Source organism: Penicillium canescens, assembly GCF_028828765.1.
Source record: "Penicillium canescens strain IBT 15451 chromosome Unknown utg000010l_segment0_segment0, whole genome shotgun sequence".
Taxonomy (NCBI): Eukaryota; Fungi; Ascomycota; class Eurotiomycetes; order Eurotiales; family Aspergillaceae; genus Penicillium; species Penicillium canescens.
The window spans coordinates 587,736-615,427 of NW_026703972.1; the positions used below are offsets into that span (position 1 = coordinate 587,736).

Consider the following 27,692-nt stretch of genomic DNA (forward strand, 5'->3'; position numbering starts at 1 on the left):
ACTACTGGCTAATTCTTCTTTCACGCAAGTCCGGTTTTTGCGAAATTCCTCCTTGATCCTGTTGAAGAGAGTGTCGGCCGTCTTGATGGGTAATATAGCCCCTGTCGCTTCAAAAAGTGCCCTAAATGCCGGATGCTCCACTACCGTAAACGGCTGTCTCGTTTGGACAACCCATTGTATCAGCATTTGTTCAAGGCCCGCCCTTTCTTTTGCAGGTGTCAAAAAACTGTCCAGGGTCGTTCCGATAGTTGACGATGACGTGATGTCTGATCCGGAACTGATGCGGTGCTTAGCCTGGAGATGGGCCAACAAATTCGAAGTGGAGCCATAGCGTGCCGAATCCCTGGATGACCAACTGCACTGCCTACAGACTAAGAGCCGATCCTTCTTTGGTGGCCCACCCTTTCGACGCCAGGTGTTGTCTAGCTCTGTGATCCAGAAATGCTCGAGGGTCCAGCTAGAATATGACTTGGCTTTTCGTCTCTTGTAAGTCGGTGGGCTACTCTGACTGCTAGTCAACCCTGATAGCGTGGGATCTAGCGGTGCGGGCGAAGACCTGGGAATGGGTAAGGACAGCACGGATGGGGACGTCTCTTCGCCTTCTGTAAACTCGGATGGTGCTGGTGAGCAGGGGCTCTCTATTTCACGAATATTTCCTTCCCATGGCTCAGGGAGTAGGGAGGGTGTGCCATTGTTCAGAGCATTGTAGTCGCGACGCGGAAGACCACGCGTCTTTCGCACAAATGGGTTAGGTGAGGATGCCATTCTGTATTTGCTCAGTGTTAGTAGTCCAAGTGGTACCTGGGAGCGAGGCGGGGCACACCTTTAGTATCACTCGACAATACTTGATAGCATGGCGGGTCGGAAATGAACGGTGAGAATGAAACAATGATGGGGAAACACTAGCTATGCTTTCGCCTGATGCGAATCCCAGTAAAGTGGAAAGTTGATAGGTCTTTTCTTTACACGCGGCGGTTTCTCACTCGCGACTCTCATGGTAAACAATCTGTAACCTGCATGAGAAGTGAGTTAAGGTGGCATGATAAACGCGTTTTTACGTGCCAATAGTCATGGTTATAATAAATCTAAACTTTGGAGTAGATCGAGTGGGAACAAGAGAAGTTATGGTAGTCGATTTAACTAGAGCAGCAAAGATGTGGAAAGACGACTTGTAGATATATATAATTTCGCTCGACTTTCTGTAGCAACCGTTGGTCACCAAAACTAGACATTTACCTATAAAAAATCACGAAAAATAATGACGCAGAATATATAGAGCTTACCGAGCCCTACAATATAGGGTATATACTTCAGAACATGGATTGCATGGGAAATATTTTCTACTATGCTTGACCGAGGCCGTGATCGCACTTGAAATACAAGTTGGCTAGTGGAAACGTGTTTTTCTGTAATACAAAAACCGGGGAAACGGAAGATCCATTAATGCGCGCAAAATGCATGATATGAATAATATGAATGCGAATATGAATAATGCGCTTATTCGCGCGAATACGATATTCATTTATTCATATTCGCGGGGTGCGAATATGAATATGCCCTATATTCGCATTCATTTATTCCTTTCGGAGCCCTACTTATGGATACGTCTGTAACCCCACTGAACGGCCGAATGAAGCTCACAGATCCTTTCACAAATGGCCAAGGTAAGCTCTAGACGTGTAGGCATATCTACAGGCGCTTTTAGACGAGCAAAAGGGGGTAAAAAGGGGTATAAAAGCGCTGAAAACGCGAGACATGCGCTATGCGAGAGACTAGCTTAGCGTGTTTTGGTAGGCGGTGTAGGCCATAACAAAAGGCGGTATAGGAGTGGGTCCAGGGTGTTGTTAAACTTTTGCTGCGTCACTGTACAATTTCGTGTACTATCGGAAAATCCCCCCTATCTCTTATTGGCACTCATTGTACCCCTTTTCTTATTTATTAGGTTATTCTATTCCTTGCAATTATATTCTTACAAGCTGGTGAACCCTACTTAACAATGACCCAGAAGTTCCAAGATCAGGCAGGAAATCATGCTGTGGTTTTTGGCTGCTCTGGGATCAATGGCTGGGCTTTAGTGAATCAACTGCTCTCAGGATATCCCTCGCCCAACACATTTTCGAAGATCACGGCCGTTGCTAATCGGCTTTTTACTTCTGAAGAGGCTGAATGGCCACGCGATGATCGTCCCCAGATCGTCTCTGGGATCGATCTCCTGGGCGGCGATGACACTACTTTGCAAAAGACCCTTTCACAAAAGGTTCTTTCAGTGGAGACAATAAGTCACGTATATTATGCTGGTAATGAACCGAAAGATTGTACCCACTCTTCCTGGTCTTTACGGCGCATGCTCATTTTTGGTTGATAGCATATCGAGCCAGTGATCATGCCGCCGAGGAATGTCGTCTTAACAAGGAGATGCTGCGTGCTGCAGTTCAATCGCTAGAGACCCTCTCCTCCAGATTAGCTTTCGTGGTCTTGATCACAGGAACAAAGGTGAAGCAGAACATATATTCAATTTGTAAAAAAACATCCTTGAAACTGACCCTTCCCTCTTGTCTTATTAGGCATATGGTGTCTACCTTCTCGATAAGTTCCCTTTCCGGGGACAGGTGCCACTGAAAGAAGATCTCCCACGCGTCCCAGCAGAGTATGCCAAGGACCTTTTCTACTATCATGAGGTAGACCTTCTTCACGAGCTATCTGCTGGTAAATCTTGGTCATGGTGTGAAGTCCGCCCAGACGTTATTGTATGTTGTGTCACAATCCTACTGATCTAAGAAAATGTCTAACTGTGTCAGGTCGGGGTCGCTCCTTTTGGTAATGCTAACTGCATGGCTCAGACAATGGGTATTTACCTTGGACTCTACCTAGCTCTTGAAGGAGCAGGGGCTCGTGTTGCATTCCCTGGAAACGACACTACATGGCGCCTTTTGTCCACAGATTCTAACCAAGATATCATTGCCCGATTCTGCATATTTTCTTCCTTGCAGTCTCGCGAAAAGGTCCATGCACGTGCTTTCAACATCGCTGACAGTGCAACCCCTGTCTCATGGTCTGAGCGCTGGCCTATTTTGGCAGCTTACTTTGGGTTGGAGGGCGTGGGGCCAGATGATGCAAGCCTACACCCCACTAAGTATATTGATCAACACCGGGACGAGCTCCAGGCTCTTTGTCGTCAGAGGGGCCTTCGTGAGGATATCATCTACAAGAGTATGCACAACACTGGGTCGCGGATGGGCAGTCTACGCCTGATGGATTTCGATCGCCCTTTCGATCTTGGTAGAGCGAGGTCTATCGGATTTGAAGAAGTATTCACCACTAAGGAATCGTGGTATACCGCTTTTGATCGAGTGCGAGATACGAAGATCATGCTGTAGTCATACATCCATTGGGCATAGTCTATGAAGACTTTTAGTCTACTTGAAAGTATTGGATAACTTTAAGTTTAACCCCTTCTATGGATATATTATTAGTAGTCAGAATATCCTACCTCCTCCAAAGACCACAACAAATGGTCATTTCCATCCGGCTTTTCAATATAGCTTCCCCCTGGAACTTTCACTTTTTATTTGAGGGATTTCCACTATGGGAGGATGAAAGTTTTCCCAGGTCAGTGCATAAAAGGGCGGCGCTTTCCCGTCAACAAACTTATGTCATTGGTATTCCATATTCAGATATCTGGTCAGGGCATTTAACTGCGCCACCATCCTGTAGATAATATGATACCCATTCGATCTGTTGTAAACCAAGGCACTGATGTTGTATCATTGCAGACATGTGTTATGGCGTTGAAACATCCTTTCCTTTCCTTTCTCTGACAAGGATTACGTTAGTGGAATGTCCTTGGTAGACACCTCTGGACTTCGTCAGACATACATATCTTGGTGTGATCCTTTCATCTAACACAACTTTTGGGCAGGGTAATCGGCTTGCATTGCAGAAACACCAAGATGGCCCCGCCATGTGCCTTCATGGCTCAGTGTCATGCAGAGTGCCGAGATGCTGCCCAGGCCCTCCCAAGCATCGTCAATAGCAGAAACGATTGTCTTGATCTCAGCAGTAGTATCGCAATTGCGCCCTGAGGCGTAGTAGTAATAGTTATAGTCCTTTCCGTTCGCGTCCGTCAGGCGGCCTGTAACGTGATCACAGCTTTTGGCTGCACTTTTCTGATAGATCTCGGTCGCGATTCCAATGATGACTGCCTGGGACTTGTTGGGATCACTGAACTTGGTACTTCCTGACTTTTCGTTGCTCTCGGAGACGGAGATTGCAGTTCTTTTCACAAGTCCAATCTCATTTCTCTTCGCGGTTCTCCTTGTCTCGAGCTCAGGAAACCCAGGGTTGCTTCTTTTTGCACCTTTGTGATGGTCGGAGCAAGCGGATTTTGGGTCGTGGCCTGAGGCATCGGTGGCGAGACCAATCACTCCGTGCCATGTGCCGCGGTGATCAAAATCAATGCACACTGCAGAGGCACCCTCAGAGTGTAATTCATCGAATGCATCTGAGAGAGCGTTGGTGATGGTCTTTGCTCGCTGAGTGCTGTCGCAATTGCTCCCTGTCGTGTATGAATACACATAATATTTATACCCAACTCCATTTTCAGTGACGGAGATTATCGCTGACTTGCCACAAATCTTGTCCGCGTTCGGTTGGTTACCAAGCCAACTAAAGTAGTTGCCAACAGCTCCAGTAATCACAGAGCCGAGTGCACCACTCGCTCCGATGACCGCAGCAGCGCCTGCACTGGGCCATTTATGAACGATTGTATACTGATCGCTTGTCCGGACAGCTAGCTCGCCGTGCTCACTCTCACTGCTTTGGTCTAGTGTCTCCTTTGTTTCGACAGCAAATGCCGAGCATAGCCCTTGAATAGCTAGCAGGGAAACGAGGACGGATCCAAAGTGATCTGAGATGCTCTTGAACATGATTGAGATATTGAGAGCACTCTCGTGGCTCCGTGGCTTGAATAGTATCTATGTCTAGTCAGTAATATCCCACAGGAGTAAGGCAGAACGGTTCTACCACACATATTAGTATACTGGTAAGAAGATGGATGGAAATGTCGCAAAAAAACAGAGAAAGAAGAGAAACACAAAGAGGATCCAACTCTCGAGTGCTTCTGATACAGCTCTCGGTTCGATCGAGGGTTGGTGCCCTTTTATATGCCCGTTACTATGTTAGTTATCTGCGAATATCAAGTAAATGCCTCAGTTTCATAGCACAATTCACATATCCATGTCAGATTCCATAAACAAACGGATCTATATTTGGCCGAGGAATAGCCCTCAAGTCGTGCGATCGTGGATCGAAGGGAAATTTATCGTTCACTCTTCAGCAATTGGGGGTGAGAGATGAACAAGGTCAGTGTCTATCGCCTGGTTACAGCGGATTTCGAAAACAGTTTACCCCCCAAACACATACGCTATCTTTCCCAGCGCCCCACTCAGAATGCGCTAATCTAACTTTGGCTAGCTGAGGTACCTTTTTTGAGGCGTAACACCGTATTATTGGCTGCGGGGGAATCTGAAACGCAGCGGATCCAGAATAGACGTCCTTGGGGGTCTCTGGGAAAGAAATCGTGTGTGTGGGGGGGGGGGGTAAACTGTTTTCGAAATCCTCTGTACCTTCGGAAAATACCGAAAACAGGTCTGTAGAACACCTGTTTTCCCTGTGCTTCGTCCCAGCCTGGATGTGAAATGCAAGGCTAATGTCCGAAGCTCCGTCGTTGCTCTGAAGGCTCCAGTTCGTTAATGAGAACTGAATACATGTAAAGAGCAAGCCCCGAAAAGTGGATCCGGAGGCTCAGTGGGGCACTGCCACCGGAGCTACATACGTTTTTTTTTCAATCTTATTATTGGCCAGCCAGGTATGACAGTCCCGCTCATGGATTTTCCGGTTTCTTCAGCCACTTATGTACCATTTATACCTGAGACGGCTTGGGGCCAAAAGGCATCGATGTATCGTCATCATGCGATATTTAAACAAATGAAAGTTTCCGTTTTTCCAAGTCAACGCGATGCTCACGAAGGGCAAGAGATGGTCGTACAGACTCTTGATTCTACTCTGTCTGCTTTTTTGTGGAGGATGCCACGATTGACTTCGTCAAAACGTAGTTGTCTACGGGAACTAAATATATGTATCATTTATCACGTGCCCATTCAGGATTGGAAACATAAGAGCGGACTGAGTTCCACAGTTGCAATAGTCAGCTAAGGCCACAGAAAGAACAAGTCCTTGAATATAATATAGAAACTTCATTTGAAACAGGCTCAAAACTCCGTCAAAGAATCTGGGTAAGGATGATGGCAGAAATGGGACTCCTCCCTAGGTGGAACCATTGAATTTATACCTATTCTGCACTTCCGACAGAACCTACACAGACTGACGTTGCTTTCTTCGGCTTTGGTTACATCTAGGGGGCGTTAGTCTTCGGTTAATGTAGTTGATTGGAGGCGCATTTGCCCTCTAAAATATCGTACCAATCCAGAGGAGGGAGTGAGACACGGGAGGGTGAAACACGGGGCGAGTGAGAATACCCCGAAACACTGCGAAATGCGATATAATACAATTCCGTATCTCAATAATCGTGACCATTTTGGACACGATATTGAGCCTGTAATATACGGACTCGCATTTAAGAGTGTGCATTAGGACGCAACGTAGGTTGAGGAGTGTTCTGGGCAGAGGCCAACAAATATGACCCAACATGATATTTCCCTAAGACTGCAATCGGTCAACCTTGCTGGTGGTGAACAAGTCCCTTTGCTGGGTTCCTCTGCTGCGATCCTGCAGGATATGATGGCAACCTGGTGTCTTTCCCTCTATGGAGAACGTATGAAGCTGGGCCACAGGTAGGTAGCCGGACTTAGTGAGGCGCAATTTATTGGCCGTTTTAGAGACTGCACCCCACCATGTTAAATGCAGTCCAATGCACTTGTAAATTCATATTATAATAACTGCTCGTCTTTCCTCAACGCCCAAATATCTTTGCAATTGTGGGGGCTACCACGAGACAATGAAATATTCAGTTCCTGATCGGTGATGATGGGCAAAAACGAGATTGGTCAACACAGCAGTGTGTAACTGGATGATTTCTATTTTATCCCACCGCCCGCTCAATTGCTACCCTGGACAGCAGGTGTAAGATATGCGTGGAATTGAAATCAGGAATGGATCCACTTAACATCCCCACTCGTCATCCGCCGATTAGATATCGTTTTAAACACCTCTCATGAATTGGCCTCGGGGGAATACTAATCACGGGCAAATCAACGATACTCGCTGTGCACAAATATGAAGTGGCAAAGCATGCGACGGTGCCGTGCAGGTTTTGACCAATTTATTATAGGCCAAAATTTCGGGGGCTGGGTGTTTGCACGACCGACCTTCTACTGATGTGCAAACGGGGTGCTTTTCGGTTATTGACCCCAGGAATCCTTAGTGCGTTTGTTTGCAGTTTGACTTGTTCTTAACATTTTCTTAACCGTCTGCTGCTTACCATTTATTGCTGACTGTTTGTCGATCATTTGCAGTTAACCGTTCACCCTTCACCAAGCCACCTTTATTCTTATCATCGCAGATATTCTAAGTCACCCTTAGGCATAAGAGATAGATGGAAGTGACGAGAACCTCTATAGCCAATTATTTTCGACCCAATCGTACACTGATACAGCAGGAGCAGCTGGATATATCTCTCACGGATAACTTCACCTCTTGGTACTCGAACAAGGACCAATTGTCTTATGAAAACTCGTCCTGTAGCAATTTTTGGCAGATCTACTACGCTGTGAATGGAACTAGTACAGTAACCTCCAGCCTTAGTCGAACGGCATAGTGTTTCCTATCATCTGCCTTGCTTGGTTTCGCAATTCCATGCTAGGTATTTTGTAATATGTAGCCTTCTGCTACCAAATTTGCAACATAACCACGCCTGCAGGCAGATGGTTGGCCTACTCACCCGTGGGAAACCCGGAGGACTGCAAGAACGTAGTAGAAAAATGAGCCTCTATACACAGCTTGTGGATAAATATAGTCCTGCATATACAGTAAGCCTCGAACAAGCAGAGTTTTGTTACTGAACTGGTGGAGAGATCGCTAAAGATAGTGTGCTGCCTGTATTAGACCTCCCGTCAAATCCCGCCTCGAGCGAAATATCAGCACTCTCTTCCTCAACGACTCCCCTACGTGGCCTCCAGTGTGTTTTGGATGTGACCTTGGGAGCCCACTGGGACTTTAATATTGGGAACGCAGTGGATGTGTAAATAATGGCGTTCCAAAACCCCTGCAGAGAAAGGACAAACGCTCCAGCCAAATTCAAGCCGAAATTTGGTTCCCTAGAATTGACCAGATCATATATTCGATTGACAAATGATGGTGTCTGGGAGCCTTGTCAGTAATGGCTCGTGATTGCCTTATACATCGGGTAAATGTTTCATGAAAAGAACCATACCCAGGTAGCTATCATGGCTATGAAGAAGAGGAAGGAGTATCTAAAGTAACTCCACATCGCGTCGTTCTTGTTGATCTGCATGCTTAACCCGCTTCCAATTTGGGATTGCTGGGACTCTATGCAGGTTGAATATGGCGTGGCTAGCTCAAACGCCAAGGCTTTCGCCGCGGCAGTCGTGATGTTGGATGTGACCGATCGGGTAATGCTAATTACTTTACTGATAGGCTGAGTCTCTTTGGCCACTCCTAAAGCATTGGATTTTCGATAAATGTGGAGGCCGGCTGTGGCATAGATCGCAAAAGTCGCGATAGTCACCACCCTATGAAAACGACATTAGATCCGCTACTGCGAAATAGCATTGTTGTCCCCTACCACACTGGGCCATAGAAGCACACTAGGCGAAGAAATTGCCACCGTTCTGCAATTGAGCACCATATCTAATGGAGAGTCAGTTCTATGATGTTATGGCAAGGCGTGCCGGTACTTACCAAGGCTGGCCCATAGACCCTTCCCCTTTCAGTAGATTTTACGAGGCTCAGTACCGTTGCGACTGCCAGTGGCAACCCGTAGCATAGAAGGAAGTACCACTTTTCAAGCTTTTTGAGGTTTTCTGCAGAGTATTTCCGGTAAAAAGCAAGATAAATATTAACAGCCATACAAAAGGACCATAATGAGTCCGTTGGCATCCAACTTCAGTCACCAAAGTTAGAGTCTGCAAACGTGGCATAGAGGGCTAGGAACATACTATTGAATGAAGAATGCTTGTGCGAGACACAAGGTAGAATTCCGGCCCTCTGCAACTCCATCCCTGCTCATCAGTGACGCAACGGCGGAGAAAGCATTTCCAAACGACGCATAAAAGATTAACCTGTTGACCGGCTTGCGAAAAGCGGTAGAAGCACAATAAGTCGTTATAATAAACGCACAGCCCAGCAGAGAAGAGCTACCTCCAACTCTTTCTGCTATTGAGATAGCTCGAAGTTGCTCGTCAGTCAAAGCCATGGAGTTGGTCTAACTCTTAAAGCTGCCTGCAAGGTGAATCCGCAGCCTTATGGGTCGTTCGGTTTGTAACAAAAAAAGTCGACACCAACACCACCGGGTTGAGAAAAGCAAGTGGTGGCGATAAGGTAGGTAAAGCCCCCGAGAATAATTATTCGCCAATCCAGCCGCTTGCACTTAATGCACCACGAACCAAAAAGCATGACTAAGCCGAAACTTGGGGTGGTCAGAGACGGTGACAGCTTATTGTTAGATTCGCCTACCGATTAGAAGTCAAGGGTAGAAGTTGGGTACCTGCCATAAAGCCCCTGCGCTACCTAGAAGAAGCTTGAGGCGTAAAATCTAACAGAATCGAGCTTGTGGCAGTTCCCCCAACCACCGTTCATTCCTAATGCGTTGGTGGAGTTACAGAGGAATGTCTAGAAGTCTAGGATAAGGCTTTTCACCAATCACCGTAGACAGTATGGGAACGCCACAAACTTTCAAATTATTGTGAATAAGCGATAGGTTCGAGGTATTTACGGCGACCGGAAAAAGATATCTCCGACATCCCAGACCTGGCACGGGGCCCTTCTGATTGCTGTAGACTGAACCCTAAAACATCCAAGCAGGTGCGCGAGAGATACGCTCGCGTACAAAGTATCATCAAATTCCACACCAGCCCGACGCATCACATAGACCCGTCTATGATAGATCCATGTAACCCAGGGTTCATTGGTCCATGGTATTTTATTCTGGCTCACGGATCCAAATAACATGCTCTAATACCCAAGTCAGACATAGGGCTTTTATATCATTAGACAAATGAGGCTGTCGAAGGGCCTTACAGCGGGGATATCCACGTCTAGGTAGAGATCTACGTAAATTCCCAGTGCTAACAGGAATCTGTATTTTTCTAATAACCTGATTGTAAGGCGTTATTCGCCGCGTTCTCTTGAGAAGGTGAGACAAATCGATTTCATCTAGCAAATTTTCTGATAATTTTCGAGCCTGGGCAGGGCCTTGCATAGAGTAGGCCTCTTATCTGTACTGGCAATTTGATCCTGCCACTGTGTAACACTTGTTTCTGATGCAAATTGGGGATAGGTATAGACCAGACCGCGTAGTGTACGCGCTACGATACGTTAATCACGGGAAGCTCTATGCCTAGGTGTCTGTGGGACCTGATGGTCTAATCGAGGGTCTGGTGGCGGGTCGCCATAGTTGGTAGGTAAGTGTGTTGTATAGGAAGGGTAATTTGAGAGGGAAGGAAATTTAAGTGGGAAATAGGTGAACTAGGGAGGTATTACTGTAGACTATCCTAGACTAGGAAGGTAGTTGCAAAATGTAATAAGCCACAAACTAGGGGTGGAGGTTCCACACTAACATTATCAATGCGTAGACCTGTGTAGATTTGGTGCGAAATTGAGGATCTCGAGCCTTGGGATGGGGATACAGAGTGAGCTAAAGGGGCTAGAGTGGGCTAGAGTGGGCTAGAGTGAGCTAGACTGTAACTGCAATTCCAGGCTACGAGATTGCTTACTGCAAAGGATGCAGAAGTAGCTTCAGGGCTGACGGCAGAAAATTGACTCGGGCGGTGCGAATGTCGGACGGCCTCAGCAAGCCGCGCCTATAATTTGCTGCGGCAGGCAAAACTCTCGATAAGGTGCTTCGGGTGGAGCAGGGGGTCAACCAGTGCCGACGATGCTGAGGTGTCGATATTTCCCGGACAGATGTCGCCCCCACCAATTTCACAGTGCGCCATCCTTTGTGGCCATTCCAGAGGAAGCCGACTCGGGCGAATAAAAGATGGTGATATCCTGTATCTCCGCAGAGTTGCGGGCTCATGTACCGCAGCTGTTGGCTAGGGGTTGCGATAGTAGAGTGGCTGAAGTCACATCAGAAATGGGGATATACCCCCTAAATGACAATTGAAGGTAATTCCAAAGAATTGGAAAGCAGAAAAAGTTGCATTTAGCGCGATCAATTCATCTGGCTCGGTTGTTGAGGGATACGTCGGAGTAGCCCAAGGATCCAGCTGTGCAGATTCCACATTCAGGCCAAAATCCACGCCCGCTATGTTTTCGCTGTGGTTCAGGGGAGGGAAAAAACCAACGTGGAATCAAGAAAATGCCGAGAATCGCCAGATTATCGACTTCACTCTCCGTTGTCTCAACCATGCCACCGTAAATCGGCGGCTGAGTTCGGTGTCTACCACGAAGACAGAAGTCAAATCCCGCCACAAAAGTCAATTCCAGCTAGAACGTACACAGCCCTAATGAATAGGATACCAAACCTGCTTCGGTTAAACTATTCATGTAATATCAACATGCCTAGTGCATGGGCCCCCGCCCCAAAATGCTTCGAAAAGCTTGCCCGAGCTGACAAACAAAGTTCAGGCAACCATGCCGCGAAGCGCCATGTGGAGAGAAATCCGGCATCCCACGTACAACCCACACAGTTCAACATAACTAATTATCGTCAAAGTTTGTCGAGGTGTTCCAGAACGCGAGGATTGCATGTTCTTATGATCTTTGGTTTTGAAACTTCCGTAATTAATCTAATCAAAAACAGTGCAACATGTTTTTGATCTGGGTTTTGTGGCGAGAACCTGGTGCTTCCTCATAAGGTGCCGCATGAAAGGTGGCACATATTAGCACCGTTTATAACGCATGTTTGTAAGCCTTCTTATTGGCAGAAAGGCCCGGAGGATAAATACTACTGAAATGGCGAGGGCCATCCTACCAATAAGTTATGTATTGTCAAGGTCAAATGCCCCTATTGTCTAGGAGGAGATAAAATCGCGCCAACGAAATACAGAGTACCAGTCGAACATCCCACTGCCGATCTCCTGAAGACAAGACTCCCTTATGACGCGCGCCATGGAGAATAGGCGGTGCGGAAAACTCAAGAGATTTGGCATGGAACTTTTTGTGAGAAGGAAGGAATGGATGAGAACCATGGGTCAGCCCCCTGAGCATTTGTTTAAATGTACCCCTCCTCGACCGTGGCTACGCGCTACGGAGCGTGGAAGAAGAGTACTTTGATTCTTTGGTAGGGGATCCGAATACACGCGTGATCCTGGCCAACCAGACGTCTCGTCGGTGCGTCCAAGGAGTCTGGCCGCATCCGGAAGTATTTTGCGATACGCTATGTAAAAAGTAGTCTGAAAGTTACCCTAATTTTGGAATCCAACAGCTGGTCGACGACCACATAACATTACGGTGGAAACTGGTTCGGGTTCGGGTCAAAAGCGCCCCCCTTGACTCACTCAAAACCCCTTCAAAAGAGGCCGGATTCCATTAATCGGAGGAATAATTTTGATGCCGCGGCGTTCCGCAAAACCGTACTTTGCCATTCGGAGGTTGAGCCTTCGTTTTGGGTGCCACGGATCCCCGCATATATCCCCCGTCCCTGTGACAAGGTACCGGCAGTGTTTGCTTACTTTAAGAGCTTCCCCGCAAAAATCCTTGACAGTGAGCCTCATTTTTTTGTTATCCTTGATTCCCCTAAAATTTTACCATGGCGGGCGACTCAAAGAAACCAGTCAATATCTTCAGGTTGAAGAATCTACCTGAGCCACGAGAAGTCTTCAACTGGAGACTGTGGTTTGCCGTAATATCCTTCGGCCTCATGGGTGCAGCTCGTGGCGTTGATGAGGGTTTGATCTCAGGCGCCTTCAATTCTAAGGATTTCCAGAAGACCATCCATTACAGCTCATACAGCCTGGTGGAACAGACAAATATCAAGGCCAATGTGTCCGCTATGGTTCAGATTGGCTCTGTTGGTGGTGCCCTCTTGTATGCTCCCATGCCATTTCATGATCATGACGATTGCTCTGTCCAAGAGACTAACCACGTGTCCGCTGTTTCTGTTATAGTGCATTCCTAGTTTGTGATCGCATTGGCCGTCTCTGGGCGACCCGTCAACTGTGCGCTCTGTGGATTGTGGGTATTGCTATGTTTATGGGAGCAAATGGAAACTTAGGTGTCGTCTATGCTGGCCGATTTATTGCTGGCCTGGGTGTGGGACAGACTGTCGTCGTTGCACCTGTCTACCTCGCTGAAATTGTAAGTTGATGGACTCTCAACATATTTTCACCTTTGCTTTGCTAACTACCTCCTACTCTAGGCCCCCGCATCCATTCGAGGTCTTTGTACTTGCGTCTTCACCGGATTTGTGTACCTGGGAATCGTGCTTGCCTATTTTGCCAATTACGGCTGTCAGGTCAATATGGGTGATTCGACTCACAAACGATGGGTAAGGACTTGGTTGTGCCAGGTTAAAACATTCATAATCAAATTGAGTAATTAGACTAACCTAACTTTTAGGAGGTACCTACTAGTCTTCACATCATGTTCGCCGGCGTCATCTTTATCATGTCATTCTTCCAGTATGAATCGCCTCGCTATCTTATCAAAGACGGTAAGGATGAGGCGGCATGCAAGACTCTTGCCCGCCTGCGCGGTCTTCCGGTTGATCACGAATATGTGGTCTCTGAAATCTCGGCTATTCAGATTGCACTGCAGACAGAAAAGGAGGCAACAATGGGAGCTGGCTGGTTTGGCATTCTCAAGGAGATATTCCTGGACACAAGTAACTTGTATCGACTCTATATCGCTTGCATGGGTCAGATTCTGTCTCAATGGTCCGGGGCTGGATCCATCACCCTCTACGCCCCTGATCTGTTTAAACTGCTTGGCGTTACTGGCTCCAATGAGTCGCTGCTAGTTACGGCCGTTTTTGGTATTGTCAAGCTGGCAGCAGCGATCATCTGTGCTCTATTCCTTGTCGATGTCATCGGTCGCAAGCGCGCACTACTCATCGGCATTACCCTGCAAGCCATCTCGATGATCTATATTGCCGCCTTCCTCACTGCTGTTCCCGAAATGGGCATAGTTAAAAAGTTTGTTCTGCCGGAGTCAAAGAAAGGCGCCAGTCGCGGTGCTATTGCCATGATTTTCATCTCCGGTTTTGGCTGGGCGCTCGGTTGGAACTCCATGCAATACTTGCTCACGGCCGAGCTATTTCCGCTGCGCATCCGTGCCTTGTCAACTTCACTGTCTATGACATTGCACTTTGCCAATCAGTACGGTAGTTCACGAGCACTCCCAAACATGCTGCTATCAACTGCCAATGGCGGCCTCACGCCTAAAGGTACTTTCTGGTTCTTTGCGGTAGTCACTGTCATTGGTGGTCTCTGGGTATGGTTCAGCTTGCCGGAGACAGCTGGACGGACACTGGAGAGCATGGATCGTCTGTTTCAGCTTCCTTGGTATAGGATCGGACTGCATGGCAATCAGGATGCCAAAGAGCGGGATGAAGTCATTTCGAAGAAGGAGAGGATGGCTGAGGAAACGTACGCCACTGCGCAGCACGTCGAAGAAAAGACTGCAGACAGCTCCACCCGAGTCTAACTTATTTTTGTTTGTGGTTTGAGTACATTTCAGAGTTCGGAGGGTTCCTGCAGTGTAGGTGGCCGTCAAGATTGATAGTTGGTTTGCTGAGCTAATGTGGATTATTGCACTGGAGGTAATTACAATTCCCTACATTATATAAATAATGCTTACATTCGAGGGGTTGAACTGTTCATCATTGCCATCTCAACTCTCTCCCTGCGAGTGCTGTCTGGGAGTCAGTTCGGGTCAATATGATAGGGCGGTGCCAACCGCTATTGCCTCTCATATCAGAAATAGAATAAGGCTCTTACGAACCTTGATCGTATGACATGATCAAAATGCATTGTGACATAAAACTCCAGATGGCTGCCTGTAATATTTCATGGTTGAGTCGCAGTTGCTCGATTTTAAATGTGCCTCGGTTCCATTTATGGCCAAATTAAAGCGTGAGGCCCGACATCAAGCCACTATTTCCTAGCCTCCCCCATTACTTGTCCTGCATGGGCCATAATCTCACCAGTCGCCTTCCGGAATTTTATACGCATCATCAATTGCATTGGACTCCTCCGCTTCATCGTGTGTCCCAATAAGTCTCACTTTCAATCTGCCAATCCTCCTCACTTGATGAATTCCAATCTTCATTAGATACCGAGTTTTATTTGTTGGAATGGTCCGGGTCCGACCCCTTTTAGCTCGCCTCTGCTGGCCGAGACCGAGAGCATCCTGGGCAAAGCACTTCGTAGTGTAGACATGTCAAAGATCGCCTCAGTCTGACTTCTGCGCACGAAGCCATCATTGTGCTCTTTGAAAGCAGGGATGATGTTGTCGCAACCACATTGCAGACCACACGCCTCCTGCTTGCTTCCGTCTGGCTGGAATTCCTGTTCAATGATATACCTTTAGTGCTGATCCATGTTGGCTCTCTTCCGTCGAATAGCGCTGCCTGGCAGGACTTTGGGTTTGGGGATCCATATCGCACCTAGGAATATATCGGCGCCACTATAAGCCCCGTTGGCCAATCAATCCTCAGCAGGTAAGATAGAGATACCATTGGCCGATGGAATTTCAGGGGTTCGATGGCCAGCTTGGCACAGCGGGAGCCCTACCTTCGTGTCTTTCTAAATTACAATCACTGTGTTGAGAACTTGGATTCCTGGGATATGCGAAAATATACGGAGAACCTATGTCTCTGTTCATATTCAACTCGGGGGCCTGTCATACAGTTCTCTCGGGCGCCCCGAGGTAGAATTGCTTCTCCAGCTTTGGCAAGGTCTCATATCGACATTTGTATTTCTGGTGCCTCGCAGGAAATTGATTTGTTCCCGTATGAATGATCAGGCCTTCTTTTTTACCGATATACTACCTTACCTCCGCATCCCAGTTGTGAGGAGGTTGTACGATATGATCGAGAGGATGTTTCCAACGTTTCTATTTTGCAACTGGGACTAGAAGAGGTATGCCCAGCAATGGATTATTTGTACACACAATTCATATAAATGGTGCTTCGAGACATCCTCGTGAGGTTCTGGTCAAAAGCTTCAGAATTCCGAATCCATACGGCAAGGACGAAGTCCGGATAACAAGGATTTACACCCCCACCACCAAATGCTTTATTTTTAATGTTGATGCACGCCTCCACCGTCGGTGCGCTGGGAAGGCAGATAGGAAAGGACGAAGTATTATTTGGGGGCAAGTCACGCGAAGGCGAATAACAAATCCAGCAATCGAAGATCCGCGACCACCGCTCGAACCGAGTGTTTTAGCTTGCCGAGCGCCAATTTGCCTCCCCAGTGACCCAACCACTGGGGTAATTAGGTCCAACTGAGACAAAGAGTAATGTTTAGGTCACCACATTGCTGGATAAGTGATCACTGTCGATTTGACAGCCGACGTTTGTTCACCAGTCACTTTTGTTCCTGCGATTTGGTACATGAGGAGAAATTTTACTTCATTAAAAAACCGAAGAGAGGGGTTACTGTACATTGTATGAGAAGAATGCCTATGCTGCCCGGGTAAGGTCACTGGTTTTGTGATGCTAGACATGACTTCTGGACATTTAGCTGAACAATAGCGGTCTTCATATGAGCTGTGTTAAGTATAACCATCACCATGCATCAAAGCTGGTCCTGACGAAAGCAGAAATCAAAATATAATTCTACAATGACTCCAGTCTATATAGAACACTGGGATATCCTACACTTCTAACAGCCATTTTCTCAACAAGCACATCCATTGAGGCTCAACAACCAATCCTGACCTACTAAAGGTGATTCTCTTTTTTACTCTCTTATCCCATATGAAGATTCCTTCAACGGCCGCAGTTAGCCTGCTCCTCACGGTCGGCACTTCTGCGCGGTCAATCATCCACAGTGGTCAAGGCTTTGGAACCTACTACTACGATATCGAGCAAATTGATAGCTGCGGTACTACGTTCGAGTACCAAAACCAAGGGGGGGTAATGTGCAGCTCTGCCACCCTGCTCTCACTTGACCAGATGGACACCAACTATGTAGTTGCCATGAACAACACCCAGCTAGGCGCCGACCCGTCTATGTACTGCGGTAGGAGAGTTGTTGTCTCCGTCAATGGACAGCAGTCTGACCTGCAGCTCTTCATTGGAGACGGCTGCCAGCGCTGTGGCCTCGGCTCTTCTGTCAGCGATATATGGAATGCAGAGGGTGCTCCGGGCGTTGATTTCAGTTACACGGTCCTAGACAAGTTGTCCGGTGGCAACGCTTGTAACGCTGGCCACTTAGCCATCTCATGGGAAATCATTGACGAAAGGATATATGACTTTGACGGTAGCTCTTCAGGCTTTGTGTCGTTATCCGAGCCAAAATCTTCTTATACTGCTGCCGGTGAGCCCTTAGTTCAGTGTCCAGCTCAGTCCGAGACCCGAACAACTATGACCGTCGGCACATCAGCTACTCAAGCTACCGTGTACTCCACAGCATGCTCAGAGGACGCATGGCAATGCAACGGTGCTGTTCTTGAGCAGTGCATCGGATCTATCTGGAACCCTCGTATTACATGTACTGCTGGTTCCGATTGTCAGGGCGGTTCTAATCCCTACTGCATCTGAAAAACGTCCATCTCTTCAAGCTTGATGAAGATTTGACTCAGACCGGTTCAGCATCTTCTGCTTGCCTCTTTCTCTCTGTCGGCAGCTACGTAGTCCCTCAATGCAACTGGAATTGGCCTTGTTTCATCGTCAGTAGCTGATATTTTATCTTAATTTGAAGGGCTAGCGTCAGCTTCTAGTTTTGTATTAGTAGGCTGTTCTAAGAAGACTGCATGGCTAGTGCTGAAGAGCAGAACGCCGAATTATGAGAAAATTATCTTCAGGCCTTAGCACCAAGTATCTGCTGAACAGCCAGCCCTAAGTTGAGGTCAACCAGCCAGAGCGGCTATAGTTCATTGACATTTTACAATAAAAATGACTGACATCTTTGGACTTTCAAGATAGATGTTAATAGGACACGTTAAATCTATGTGCGACTCCAAGCCTCCATCCAAGTCAAATATTTGACGTCCACTATCCTCCAAAAACAGAAAGATATCTCACAAGTATACAACAGAGGCCTGAGAGTTTGCGTTCGCAATCGATAATGCTTCTTACCCCTTGAATTTAGCCAGCAGTAGGGGCTCATATGGTACTGTATGTATGCAGCTGAATTTCACTGTGCTCTTGGATTTCCTGCTTGGCCATGACGAAATTGGAGCCTAAGGCGGGTAAAAAAGGCATCGGAGAACAATGCCAAGAGAGGACAATCGATCCAGAAGGTCGGTAAGTACCTCAGAGCTGTTATCTTTATTTCTTTGTTCATGTACGTCGTGCATGTACGTCATGAGCATTCTATAAACCACAAGGCCTTTTACTGCACCAGTGCGAAATAAACAACGTACTTCCTACATATATCAGGATCTAGTGAGGCATGTGACTAGGCTTTGGAAGAAACTGTCTTTGTGCAATAACGATCGCTAATGTATACAATCTTTTTTGGACATACTCATTCAAAGTCGCCTCGAGATCGCGATTGCTCCACTTGCCCTTCTTTCAGTCCGCAAGTCAAGGTCCCTTTTCTTAGCTGAACTCATTCTGCAGATTGGCCTCCGATGTGGTCCTAGTTGGTAGGAAGCTTCTCGGTTGGGGCTTCCGTATATTCTGGGTTCCATTCCAACACTACACTTTCCCTGGCCTCATTGCGCTTGGCAAAGTCGATATCAAGGTTGAGCGAGTTCCTCAATCTGGTAGAATGGGCACCTTGCACATTCAGAACAACACAGTTCTGCAGTGTACAGCTTTCCAGCCAGGCTTTATCAATTGTACATTCGCGGAGAATGCTGCTCGGGATCCGCAGACCCTTGGGCTTGGTATCAACCATCTAGCGATGTCAGCAGGAATTGAAGATAGATGAAGGGACGGGGATCGTACGTGGGTTATAGCTCAACAGTAGTCGTAATAGGGAATTTCTTGGAGGCCTGGCCGGCAAAATTTATATTCAGTTGAAAATGAAGAGAGTATGGAGTATGTACACTCACAAATGTGCCGCATGCTTAGCTTTATCTGCCTTTTTTGGGTCGCGCCGAGGCCCAGTCAGTTTCCTTAAATATGCCCATTGTCGGGCGCAACTATGGATCAAAAGGAATGTTTGCAGAAGAACAACAAAAAAGAAAGGTAATTGGTATCGCTTACTGTACACAGTGGATGCATTGGGGTTGGTAAATGGTGAAAAGCATGAACGAGTCGTTATTTTTAGTTTCTGGAAATAGGGCAGGCTAGGAAAACACAGTTCAAACTTCATAGCTTAGGGGATTACAGCGATTGGTTGGCTTTTGAATTTGGATCGAAATAAACAAAAATTAGCAGGCAATTAAACTATAATAATTTGTCTATAAATTAATTGACCAGGTTAACTACCCAATCGAAACACAACCACTCTCCTCTTTCTCCCACGCAATTGGGTTAGTAAACATCCTTACTTACCGGCCCCCAGCATTTTCTGACCGTAAATCTTACTTTTCCGCTTTCCAGTCATATTGAAATGGTGCCCCAGCGGAGTTCACCCCGCTATTTTCCATTAGGGAAAAAAAATAAAAAATAAAGAATAAAAAATAAAACCTCCGCAGGAAGATTCGGCTGGTTAAAGAATGCGGTGCTGTGCCAATCTCACCGATAGATGATCTTTGTCGATCTTCGCAGTCCGAAGGGTATAAAAGTTCCGAAGGATATAAAGGCCAAAGCCCTCCTCTACAGGAACATGGATATAACAGGGTGATCCTGCCTTCCAGCGTGACAACCTGTACGGCTCTGTCGCTGCTACCTGGCACAATCATCTAGTGATCCTGTCTTCCAGCGTGATAACCTGTACGGCTCTGTCGCTGCTACCTGGCACAATCATCTAGTGATCCTGTCTTCCAGCGTGATAACCTGTACGGCTCTGTCGCTGCTACCTGGCACAATCATCTAGTGATCCTGTCTTCCAGCGTGATAACCTGTACGGCTCTGTCGCTGCTACATGGCACAATCATCTAGTGGCTTACCACTACCTCCAGCGATAGGACAGACACCTCTTCGTGGTGCTGGGGATCATTACTAAAACGAGCTATCGTTCAGGAAGCTAAGATCTGTCCTTGGCAAAGGCATTTGCCTTCGCCTGCTAGCTTGATTCTTGTTCAAGTATTTTGGCTCAGCCAATGTCTGCGCTATGGACACGGTTCTAAATACAGCAAAGCCTACTTTTTCGCTTACCGGCCACTTTGGATCATTGAATTTGGCCGGTGTGTACATACGGTATACATCCGTCAGTACGTTCCCGTTTAATCCTGACATGACTTTGAGGCTGGTTACTCAGACAGATCAAGCATCCGCCTCGCGTGACCAGTATAACTTTTCTTTTGCAGCTCTAATAAACGAGCCGTCGACCAGACTCATGCCATCCCTAAGGTAATACGTTCAAACTGCTATCAAATATCGTTATCAGTAAGATAGGGCTTTATTACCATGCTCAATGGTCGGAAAAGCACTCGCCTCGCTAGGAAGATGCATGAGACATGGTGGAATTCAAGTTGACCATAGAGATGTCTAAAGCTCTGGTAGTGCCACATAGAGAAGCAGTCTCCACCAGTCACCATTCTGACATATCTCATTAACCAGAGCGTGCAATTCAGTGAATAATCCAGACAATCGAGAGGCGCAAGAAGCATGTTTCGGGTGAAGTTTACGGATCTCATTTCCCAAGGAGTCTAAGCAAAGTGTTGAAATTTAGAATATCTAATGATGGAGGATGAATGAAGCATGCAAAACAGTCTATTCCAGAGAGCTGTTTGAGTCTGAGAAAGAGACTCTATTTAAATGGAAGGATTTCCCCTGAACTATACCCTTTTTGGGGAAGGATTCAAGCTGACTGATTCATGCCTGATATATCTGGTGTACACCATCTATTCATGCAGGAATCTCAACACAAAGTAATTCCACATGAGCGAAACATAAGAATGACAGGCCTTGACGAGGCGTCTAAGTTCGTTTTCAGAAAGTGACACACTCTATGTGACACGGATATATATAGTTGTGGCCTGCATATCGCTTGGGCAGTTCAAATCCTGAACTGGGTTACAAGTGTGGTTATCATTTCTATCCACGGAAGCAGATGCAGCTATTTGGTAGGAAGACCTTTACCCAGGGGACGAGTTGTCTAAGTCGTCATTTTCTGAGGTTATGAAGTAAGCGACCGTTGGAGACATCGTCGTATGCTCCCGAAGCATCCAGCATCAACAGTGACACCACCGGATTGCCTTTCCCCCGGGCTAAATATTTTCGGCCTGTGTGAGGGTCTCACGTATACATAGAGGTGTATAGTGTTTCAAGATTGACAATCAATATTAAGAACAACTATAGTTGACTCTAGATACAAGACGTAGCGCGAGGAAGCAAAAGAAAGGTAGCTTCCTCGCGTTCAGGGGGAACCCATGTACACCATGTGGGTCCCGTGCGGATCATATCTCCATCCGTTCCGCATGCTTCATCTATATCCTTGACAGCCTGTTCATGAGCTCCTGGGAGTACCTTTGTGTGTTCCTAGGAGCACTCGTTGGGGTTTGGCCTTGTATCAGGTAGACACATCAACCTGTGATCTGACACACGAATCGATCGGGGAAAAAGCCGAGGTAGACGATATGAACGTTCCCTGGGACACGGCTCTGGTCAAGCGTATAGTTGGTATGGCTGGAAAGTTGGAAATAAAATTTCTGGTAAAGGAATGCGAAGGGCTGGTAAAGCGGATCTAACAGTGGTGTTTGTTTGATGGCAATTTGAACGTATTAGCTAAGGATACATCAACTGGCTTAAGTTAGTCAGGGAGAGTGGACCGCTATATTCGACTCTGTTCAACCGGATTTAATAAAAATTTGTTTGTAGTTTTGCACACCAATTGCTCCATGATCTCGAACATGACCAGATACGTAAGTTGCCAGGCTAGACTGGTTGAAAGACAGATAAATAATTGTTTACCTAGGAACTAATTGATCAGGTTAACTACCAGTCGAATCACGAGACTTTTATGCAATTTGGTTACCAAACATCTAAACAAGCCCCCAGAATTTCTGACCGCAATTCTTACTTTTCCGCCTTTCAGCCATGTTGAACTGTTTCTCTTGATCATAATAGCCGTGTTTTTGTTTAATTCTTAAAAGCTTTGAGGCTGGCTACTCAGTATGGGCGTTCACCTCCCATCGAGTATAAGCTTCCTTCTGCGGCTTTAATAAACACACCGTCTGCTACCGAAAGGGAAGCATTAAATTTGTATTTACAGGTAGTTAGGGAAGCTACATAAACTGCCATCAGACATGATAATTCCACAATCTGGGGACCTCTCTGAGCAAACTGCGGTCAGCCCGTGCAAGTGTTCATGGCATCAACAATTATAACCAGCGGGGTATTCGTTTCACAAATTGAACTTTTCCATTGCCCTATCACGTTCTCGGCCAGATTGTAACTAGCCACGCTCGGCCTTTTTTGTTCCTCGGGTTCTATTTATTGTGTCAATTTGAGGCATATTACTCAGGCAGCTTAGCGCTTCGCTTCACATGGAATCCCTCCTCACTTTGATGGCTTCCATAACACCTCCCTCCGCAACCCGGTGTCCGTTAAGATCTTGCGAACGAAAGTAACAAAAAACCGCGTCTCATGCGAAATAGAGGGCGGTGAGTTTACAGAGACTAGTTGGCCCATATTCAAATACAGTGTCCCTTTCCTTAAAGCATCGCAAAGGCTCTTTCGTCTAGTTGAACACTACAGTTTTTACTCACGGAGAATATACCCAACGCCATTAATAAACTGCTCATAGTGGGAATATTGTCTCGTAAATGACACATTTGACTTTCACACTCGGCTCATCACAAGTGACAGGTTCAATGTCATTTTCAATAAGGAAGGGCCTTAATCAGCAGTTTGAGGTATTGCAAAAGTGTAGGGAGTGGGCTACTCGTTTTGTCGGGCTTGTAGTACCGTAGCAGCCCTATTCGTTTTTCAACACCTTATTCGAGCCAGTGGAAGCTGTTATGGGCTGGCCAGTGTACTAGCCATCATTTTATTCTAATTTATTTACGACTGAACTTCCTTGCATTGATGGCTCTACCCCTGGCAGGCGTGTATGATTGTTTTCCAAAATCTTCTCCAGGTTTGAAGTGAAATCAGTCTGACACGCATGTCCAGATTAAAAAAAGCATTTGACGTATAATACGCTGCATTACCGCTCTCGCAGATATACTTTGTTGAATAGATTCTAGTTTAAATTCTAATATTAAACTATAATAGAGAACCCGCCCTGCCATATCGATCTGTTGATAGACCCTGTTTCCGCCTTAACTAAGTGGTCAAAATGGAATGTGAAAATCGCAGTGAATATGTGGAGTTGTTTATTTGGATAACTCCAATCCGAGCACACAGACTCGCATTTTCGTGACTATAGTGTCCAAATTGAGGTATCATCTTTCCATGATAATGGAATGAAGACATGTCTCCCATGGAAAACCCTTCTTTACCCGGGCCCTGCCACCGTTTTAAAGGCTTTCTATCCCGTCTACTTCGAAAGTCCTTCGCCTTGTTGTACCTATATGTTGCTATAAATTACTCGTTCCATAAATTTCTCTGTGACAATATATTTTGTCGACATGGAAACCAGCTATCGCTTTTCGGTACCCCGAAGCACACTTGTCCACACCAACGGCTCTGTCGACCCGAGATTCCATTTATGCGGCAGTATCATCCTACTCTGCTTTATCTACCATATGTCTGAGTGCCCTTCATCCATAACCAATACGGCCACAGCTTTGGTTTCTCTCTTAGTCAATCTCATTTGTTTTGGGACTTCTACCTTTTGTCACTACGTGTTGGATTCGGGAAAGCAGCCCCCTTCTTCCTACTTCCTGCTAGATCACCTTGGAATTATTCTTCACATATGGGGGACATCTGTATCAGTCTTGCTTTTAGAGGCTACTGATAGCGGGAACAATAATTCCATTTTCCTGGGAGTCACACTGGGCGGGGTAGTCTGTGCCACTTATTTGATAGCCTGGCCAAGGGAGAAAAGGGAACGTGTGCAGGTGATTGGAGGGTTTGGAGTCTTGGTTTTATGCAGCGTCTCGCTCTACAACGCTGTCTTTTCCGGTATATCTCGACTGACAGCCTCTTATATCTTTATGGCTTTGGTTAACGGCATCGGAGGGTGGTTCTACTCCCATGGGTCTATTCAAGTCCTGAGTCAACGTTCACCCAAGCCCTATACTGTGTCGGGGCATACGTTGATGCACCTATGCTCCCTGATTGCATCTATATTTCACGCTTCAATCTTGGTTTCTTCTGTTTGTATCTGACAGACTTGAGCCCCTGATCACATGAGGTTTACATTTCGGCTATTTCTATGACAATTCGGTCATGTTTGTTGATAACGTCGATGGCACGTAAGATGCGGATCAGCTCGGCGGCGTATACCGACCATCGGCCTATCGGCTCGACCTGAACCTGTGATGATTCTGTAATCTCTAGGCTGTCGTCCAGCGCTACGGCTGCAGCGCCCAGGCTGGGTGCTGACGTTGGCGCTCTGACGCATCCGAGTAGAGGGCAATGCCCCGGTGGTTTTAGCTCGTTGTACAGCAATCTCCCTGTCTGGTTCGATTTCGATCTCATGGTGGTAGTGTTTTGGGATCAATCATTTCCAGTTTCTGCAATCTCTAGGTTCATTTCTTTTTTCAGGGCTTCCGCGAGTGAGATATGCGAATTCGATCCGATCCTGTTTCTCCTTTTCTGGGCGCGTTGCAATGCATTCCATATTGGGTAGTTTTGCGGAAGTGTAGGAAAACTGGTGATGGTAGGTAGTGTGCACTGGCGGAGTCGGAGATGCGTTTGCAATACGTTTGCTTCAACGTCTAGCGCCGCGGTGGCTACTATCCGGGGGAGGGACAGAATACGGATGAGTGCAGTCCTTTGCACCGTGCCCCGAGGTCATTACTTTGCCATTCATGAGTTCATGATCAGTTGGCTTTGTTGCTGGCAACCATTCGCTGAAGATTTAGATCAATACTCTGCATAGCCTCCCAGCGCCTCAATGGATGAATGTTGGCAAACTAACTTGTCGTGGAAATTTCTAATGGTGTATACGCAAGGATGACACAATACGATCTCACTCCTTTGCTCGCACTATCTTTCGGCGAGTCATGAGCCCCAATACAGAATCGAAGCCCCCAATACTAGGGAAAGTCCTCAACGGCACAGCCTTGAGTTGTGGAATATCCAACCAGCCCTACCACAAGGACTACAGGGTGGTCAAAATTTTACTGTCATGCCTTCTCGAAGAATATCCAACAGTCTTTTATTGTCAGAGTTCTGGGGTATTCCCTCAGTCGGCTCACGCACACATAATACAGTAGCCGATGCAGCGCTTTATCGGCAAATGAACATATCTTGCGCCACCACTTGAAAAGTCCTATTATCCTATTATCCCGCCCCATAAAATCCCAATCAAATGATACTCCTTGCTCAAAAAGCCGCACTCTTCGCTCACTTTTCCTAACCCTGTTTTTGTTTACGACGAACTAATTACAATATTCGCTACGTTTAAGCACCGTGCAGGCTGGTTTATGGTTATTGGTAATTGAAGACCTCTTTTGTCCGTAAATAAAAGACATTATCTAACAGTTTAAAGAAGCAAAATGTGCTTGAATATACCGTGGAATCCATCCGACGCGTGGCAGTACTTGAGAGACATAGCCAATGGATCCCACGATTGTCCTGAAACACCAGCAAGTGCCCCGAGGGCTCGGACAGCCTATTTACAATTATCGAATACCACCCCGGCGGACACTGTTGATCTTGATGAGGCATACACTGGTCTTATGAAGTATAAACTCATCCAAAACGGTACTTTAGACGCTGAAACTGTGCTATGCCTGGTTCAACTTTATGCAAGCCGCTTCCACGGCTATTTTCCAGTGGTCCCGAAAGGCAACTTCGACCCACACACTCTAAATGAATTTGCGTCAGCTGAAAAGTACCTCTTCACCGCTGTCCTCACAATTTCTTCGAAATCTCTCGACAATATGCAACACATCCACGAGAGCTGTTCCGAGTACATGCAAGAACTTCTTTCCGAGATTTATTTTGGGGCCGATTGTGATATCGATGCAGTTGAAGCATTGCTTCTTCTAGCTCAATGGGAGCCTCCCGGTCTTCTTGCACGCGCTGGGTACATTGGAAACGGAGAGGAGGATCGAGCTGCGTGGATGCACGTTGGTCTTGCTTTGCGTGCGGCGCAATTTCTAGGACTAGAGCGCGCATTTGTTCCAGGTGAGTCTGCCGAGCCCTCTAAAAGAGGCTCTCGACAGAGGCTTACCTGGATCGGCTGCTATATGTCGGATAGATTGTTGTCAACCCGCCTCGGGCGCTCATTTTTGCCTAGCAGTCCTGGTAGTACAGTAGCTTCAGTTTATCATGAGTTTTCCGTACTCCAACCTACCAATCCGGAAGAAGACGCCCAAGGAAAGACTTTTCAGGCACATCTTGAGCTAATTCAAATGCACAGCAATTTCCATATGTTTAGAAACTCGGATATCTGCACAACTGACCACGCGACAATGGATCAAGATCATTTGAAATCTGTGGAGGAACTCTTGGTGGCCATGTCGAACTGGCACCGGATTTGGGGTATCCTAGCATGTGAGGAAGTGATGATAACCTTTTGGACACCACGGTTTGCTGCTGATTATAAAACAGGTCCTATACACCTAAAAGCAACACTTCAGATGGCCTATGAATATTTACGCTTTGACGTCAATGCCTTAGCTGTCAAATCTGAAATGCGCCGAGCAAAGTCATCTGACTTGTACGTTGGCTGCCATGACGATCAGGATATACCCATCAACAATTCAAACGGCACCCGTGACTTTCCTTTCATGCATGATGCTATTGATGCCGCGAAAATGTACTTGAATATTCTTGCAAATTGTGTTGATCCTGAAGAACACTTGAAGTTCATGCCGTTAAGATATTACTTGTGAGCCAGCCCCCCTGCTATTGAGTCTTCTGCTAATTTACTTGCAGCCATGGTATACATGTGGCTTCATTCCTCTGCAAGGTAACCGTCAAGATTATTTCAAATGGCCAATTTCTAACGTAAGTGCCAGATGCTTTCCATGAGATTTATGATGATGGAAGAGAAGGTTGCAGTTGGAGAGCTGCTACGTCGAACAAAGCTATGCTTTGAGAGGTCAAGCTCCGGGCCCTATGATGTAGGATCCCGATATGCTCGTCTCTTGATGATTCTAATCCCGCCACAACTGCCTCATTCGACTTCATCACAAATCTCGGGCTG

The 27,692-nt window shown here is 46.6% G+C and overlaps 8 protein-coding genes across 8 annotated transcripts; 4 read left to right on the forward strand and 4 right to left on the reverse strand.

Moving 5' to 3' along the window:
* Positions 1 to 1,996: 1,996 nt before the first annotated feature.
* N7446_012193 (SDR family oxidoreductase) lies at positions 1,997 to 3,377 on the forward strand (the record flags this gene model as incomplete). The annotated part of the gene is made up of 4 exons (XM_058520935.1): positions 1,997 to 2,297; positions 2,366 to 2,493; positions 2,565 to 2,747; positions 2,799 to 3,377. The coding sequence occupies 4 exons, from the start codon at positions 1,997 to 1,999 to the stop codon at positions 3,375 to 3,377; spliced, it is 1,191 nt and encodes a 396-aa protein (XP_058366301.1).
* Positions 3,378 to 3,899: 522 nt separating this feature from the next.
* Positions 3,900 to 4,925, reverse strand: N7446_012194 (uncharacterized protein; the record flags this gene model as incomplete). Its single annotated transcript, XM_058520936.1, has 1 exon — positions 3,900 to 4,925. The coding sequence occupies one exon, from the start codon at positions 4,923 to 4,925 to the stop codon at positions 3,900 to 3,902; it is 1,026 nt and encodes a 341-aa protein (XP_058366302.1).
* A 3,146-nt stretch (positions 4,926 to 8,071) lies between these two features.
* N7446_012195 (uncharacterized protein) lies at positions 8,072 to 9,451 on the reverse strand (the record flags this gene model as incomplete). The annotated part of the gene is made up of 5 exons (XM_058520937.1): positions 8,072 to 8,377; positions 8,450 to 8,768; positions 8,822 to 8,886; positions 8,938 to 9,139; positions 9,195 to 9,451. 5 exons carry the CDS (start codon positions 9,449 to 9,451, stop codon positions 8,072 to 8,074), a joined length of 1,149 nt encoding a protein of 382 aa, XP_058366303.1.
* A 3,498-nt stretch (positions 9,452 to 12,949) lies between these two features.
* N7446_012196 (uncharacterized protein) lies at positions 12,950 to 14,844 on the forward strand (the record flags this gene model as incomplete). Its single annotated transcript, XM_058520938.1, has 4 exons — positions 12,950 to 13,227; positions 13,308 to 13,497; positions 13,559 to 13,687; positions 13,759 to 14,844. 4 exons carry the CDS (start codon positions 12,950 to 12,952, stop codon positions 14,842 to 14,844), a joined length of 1,683 nt encoding a protein of 560 aa, XP_058366304.1.
* A 623-nt stretch (positions 14,845 to 15,467) lies between these two features.
* N7446_012197 (uncharacterized protein) lies at positions 15,468 to 15,798 on the reverse strand (the record flags this gene model as incomplete). The annotated part of the gene is given in 2 exon segments (XM_058520939.1): positions 15,468 to 15,707; positions 15,724 to 15,798. The coding sequence occupies 2 exon segments, from the start codon at positions 15,796 to 15,798 to the stop codon at positions 15,468 to 15,470; spliced, it is 315 nt and encodes a 104-aa protein (XP_058366305.1).
* Positions 15,799 to 17,122: 1,324 nt separating this feature from the next.
* Positions 17,123 to 17,908, forward strand: N7446_012198 (uncharacterized protein; the record flags this gene model as incomplete). Its single annotated transcript, XM_058520940.1, has 1 exon — positions 17,123 to 17,908. The coding sequence occupies one exon, from the start codon at positions 17,123 to 17,125 to the stop codon at positions 17,906 to 17,908; it is 786 nt and encodes a 261-aa protein (XP_058366306.1).
* A 1,042-nt stretch (positions 17,909 to 18,950) lies between these two features.
* On the reverse strand, positions 18,951 to 19,211 carry N7446_012199 (uncharacterized protein; the record flags this gene model as incomplete). Its single annotated transcript, XM_058520941.1, has 1 exon — positions 18,951 to 19,211. The coding sequence occupies one exon, from the start codon at positions 19,209 to 19,211 to the stop codon at positions 18,951 to 18,953; it is 261 nt and encodes an 86-aa protein (XP_058366307.1).
* A 6,823-nt stretch (positions 19,212 to 26,034) lies between these two features.
* On the forward strand, positions 26,035 to 27,378 carry N7446_012200 (fungal specific transcription factor domain-containing protein; the record flags this gene model as incomplete). The annotated part of the gene is made up of 1 exon (XM_058520942.1): positions 26,035 to 27,378. One exon carries the CDS (start codon positions 26,035 to 26,037, stop codon positions 27,376 to 27,378), a length of 1,344 nt encoding a protein of 447 aa, XP_058366308.1.
* Positions 27,379 to 27,692: the final 314 nt, after the last annotated feature.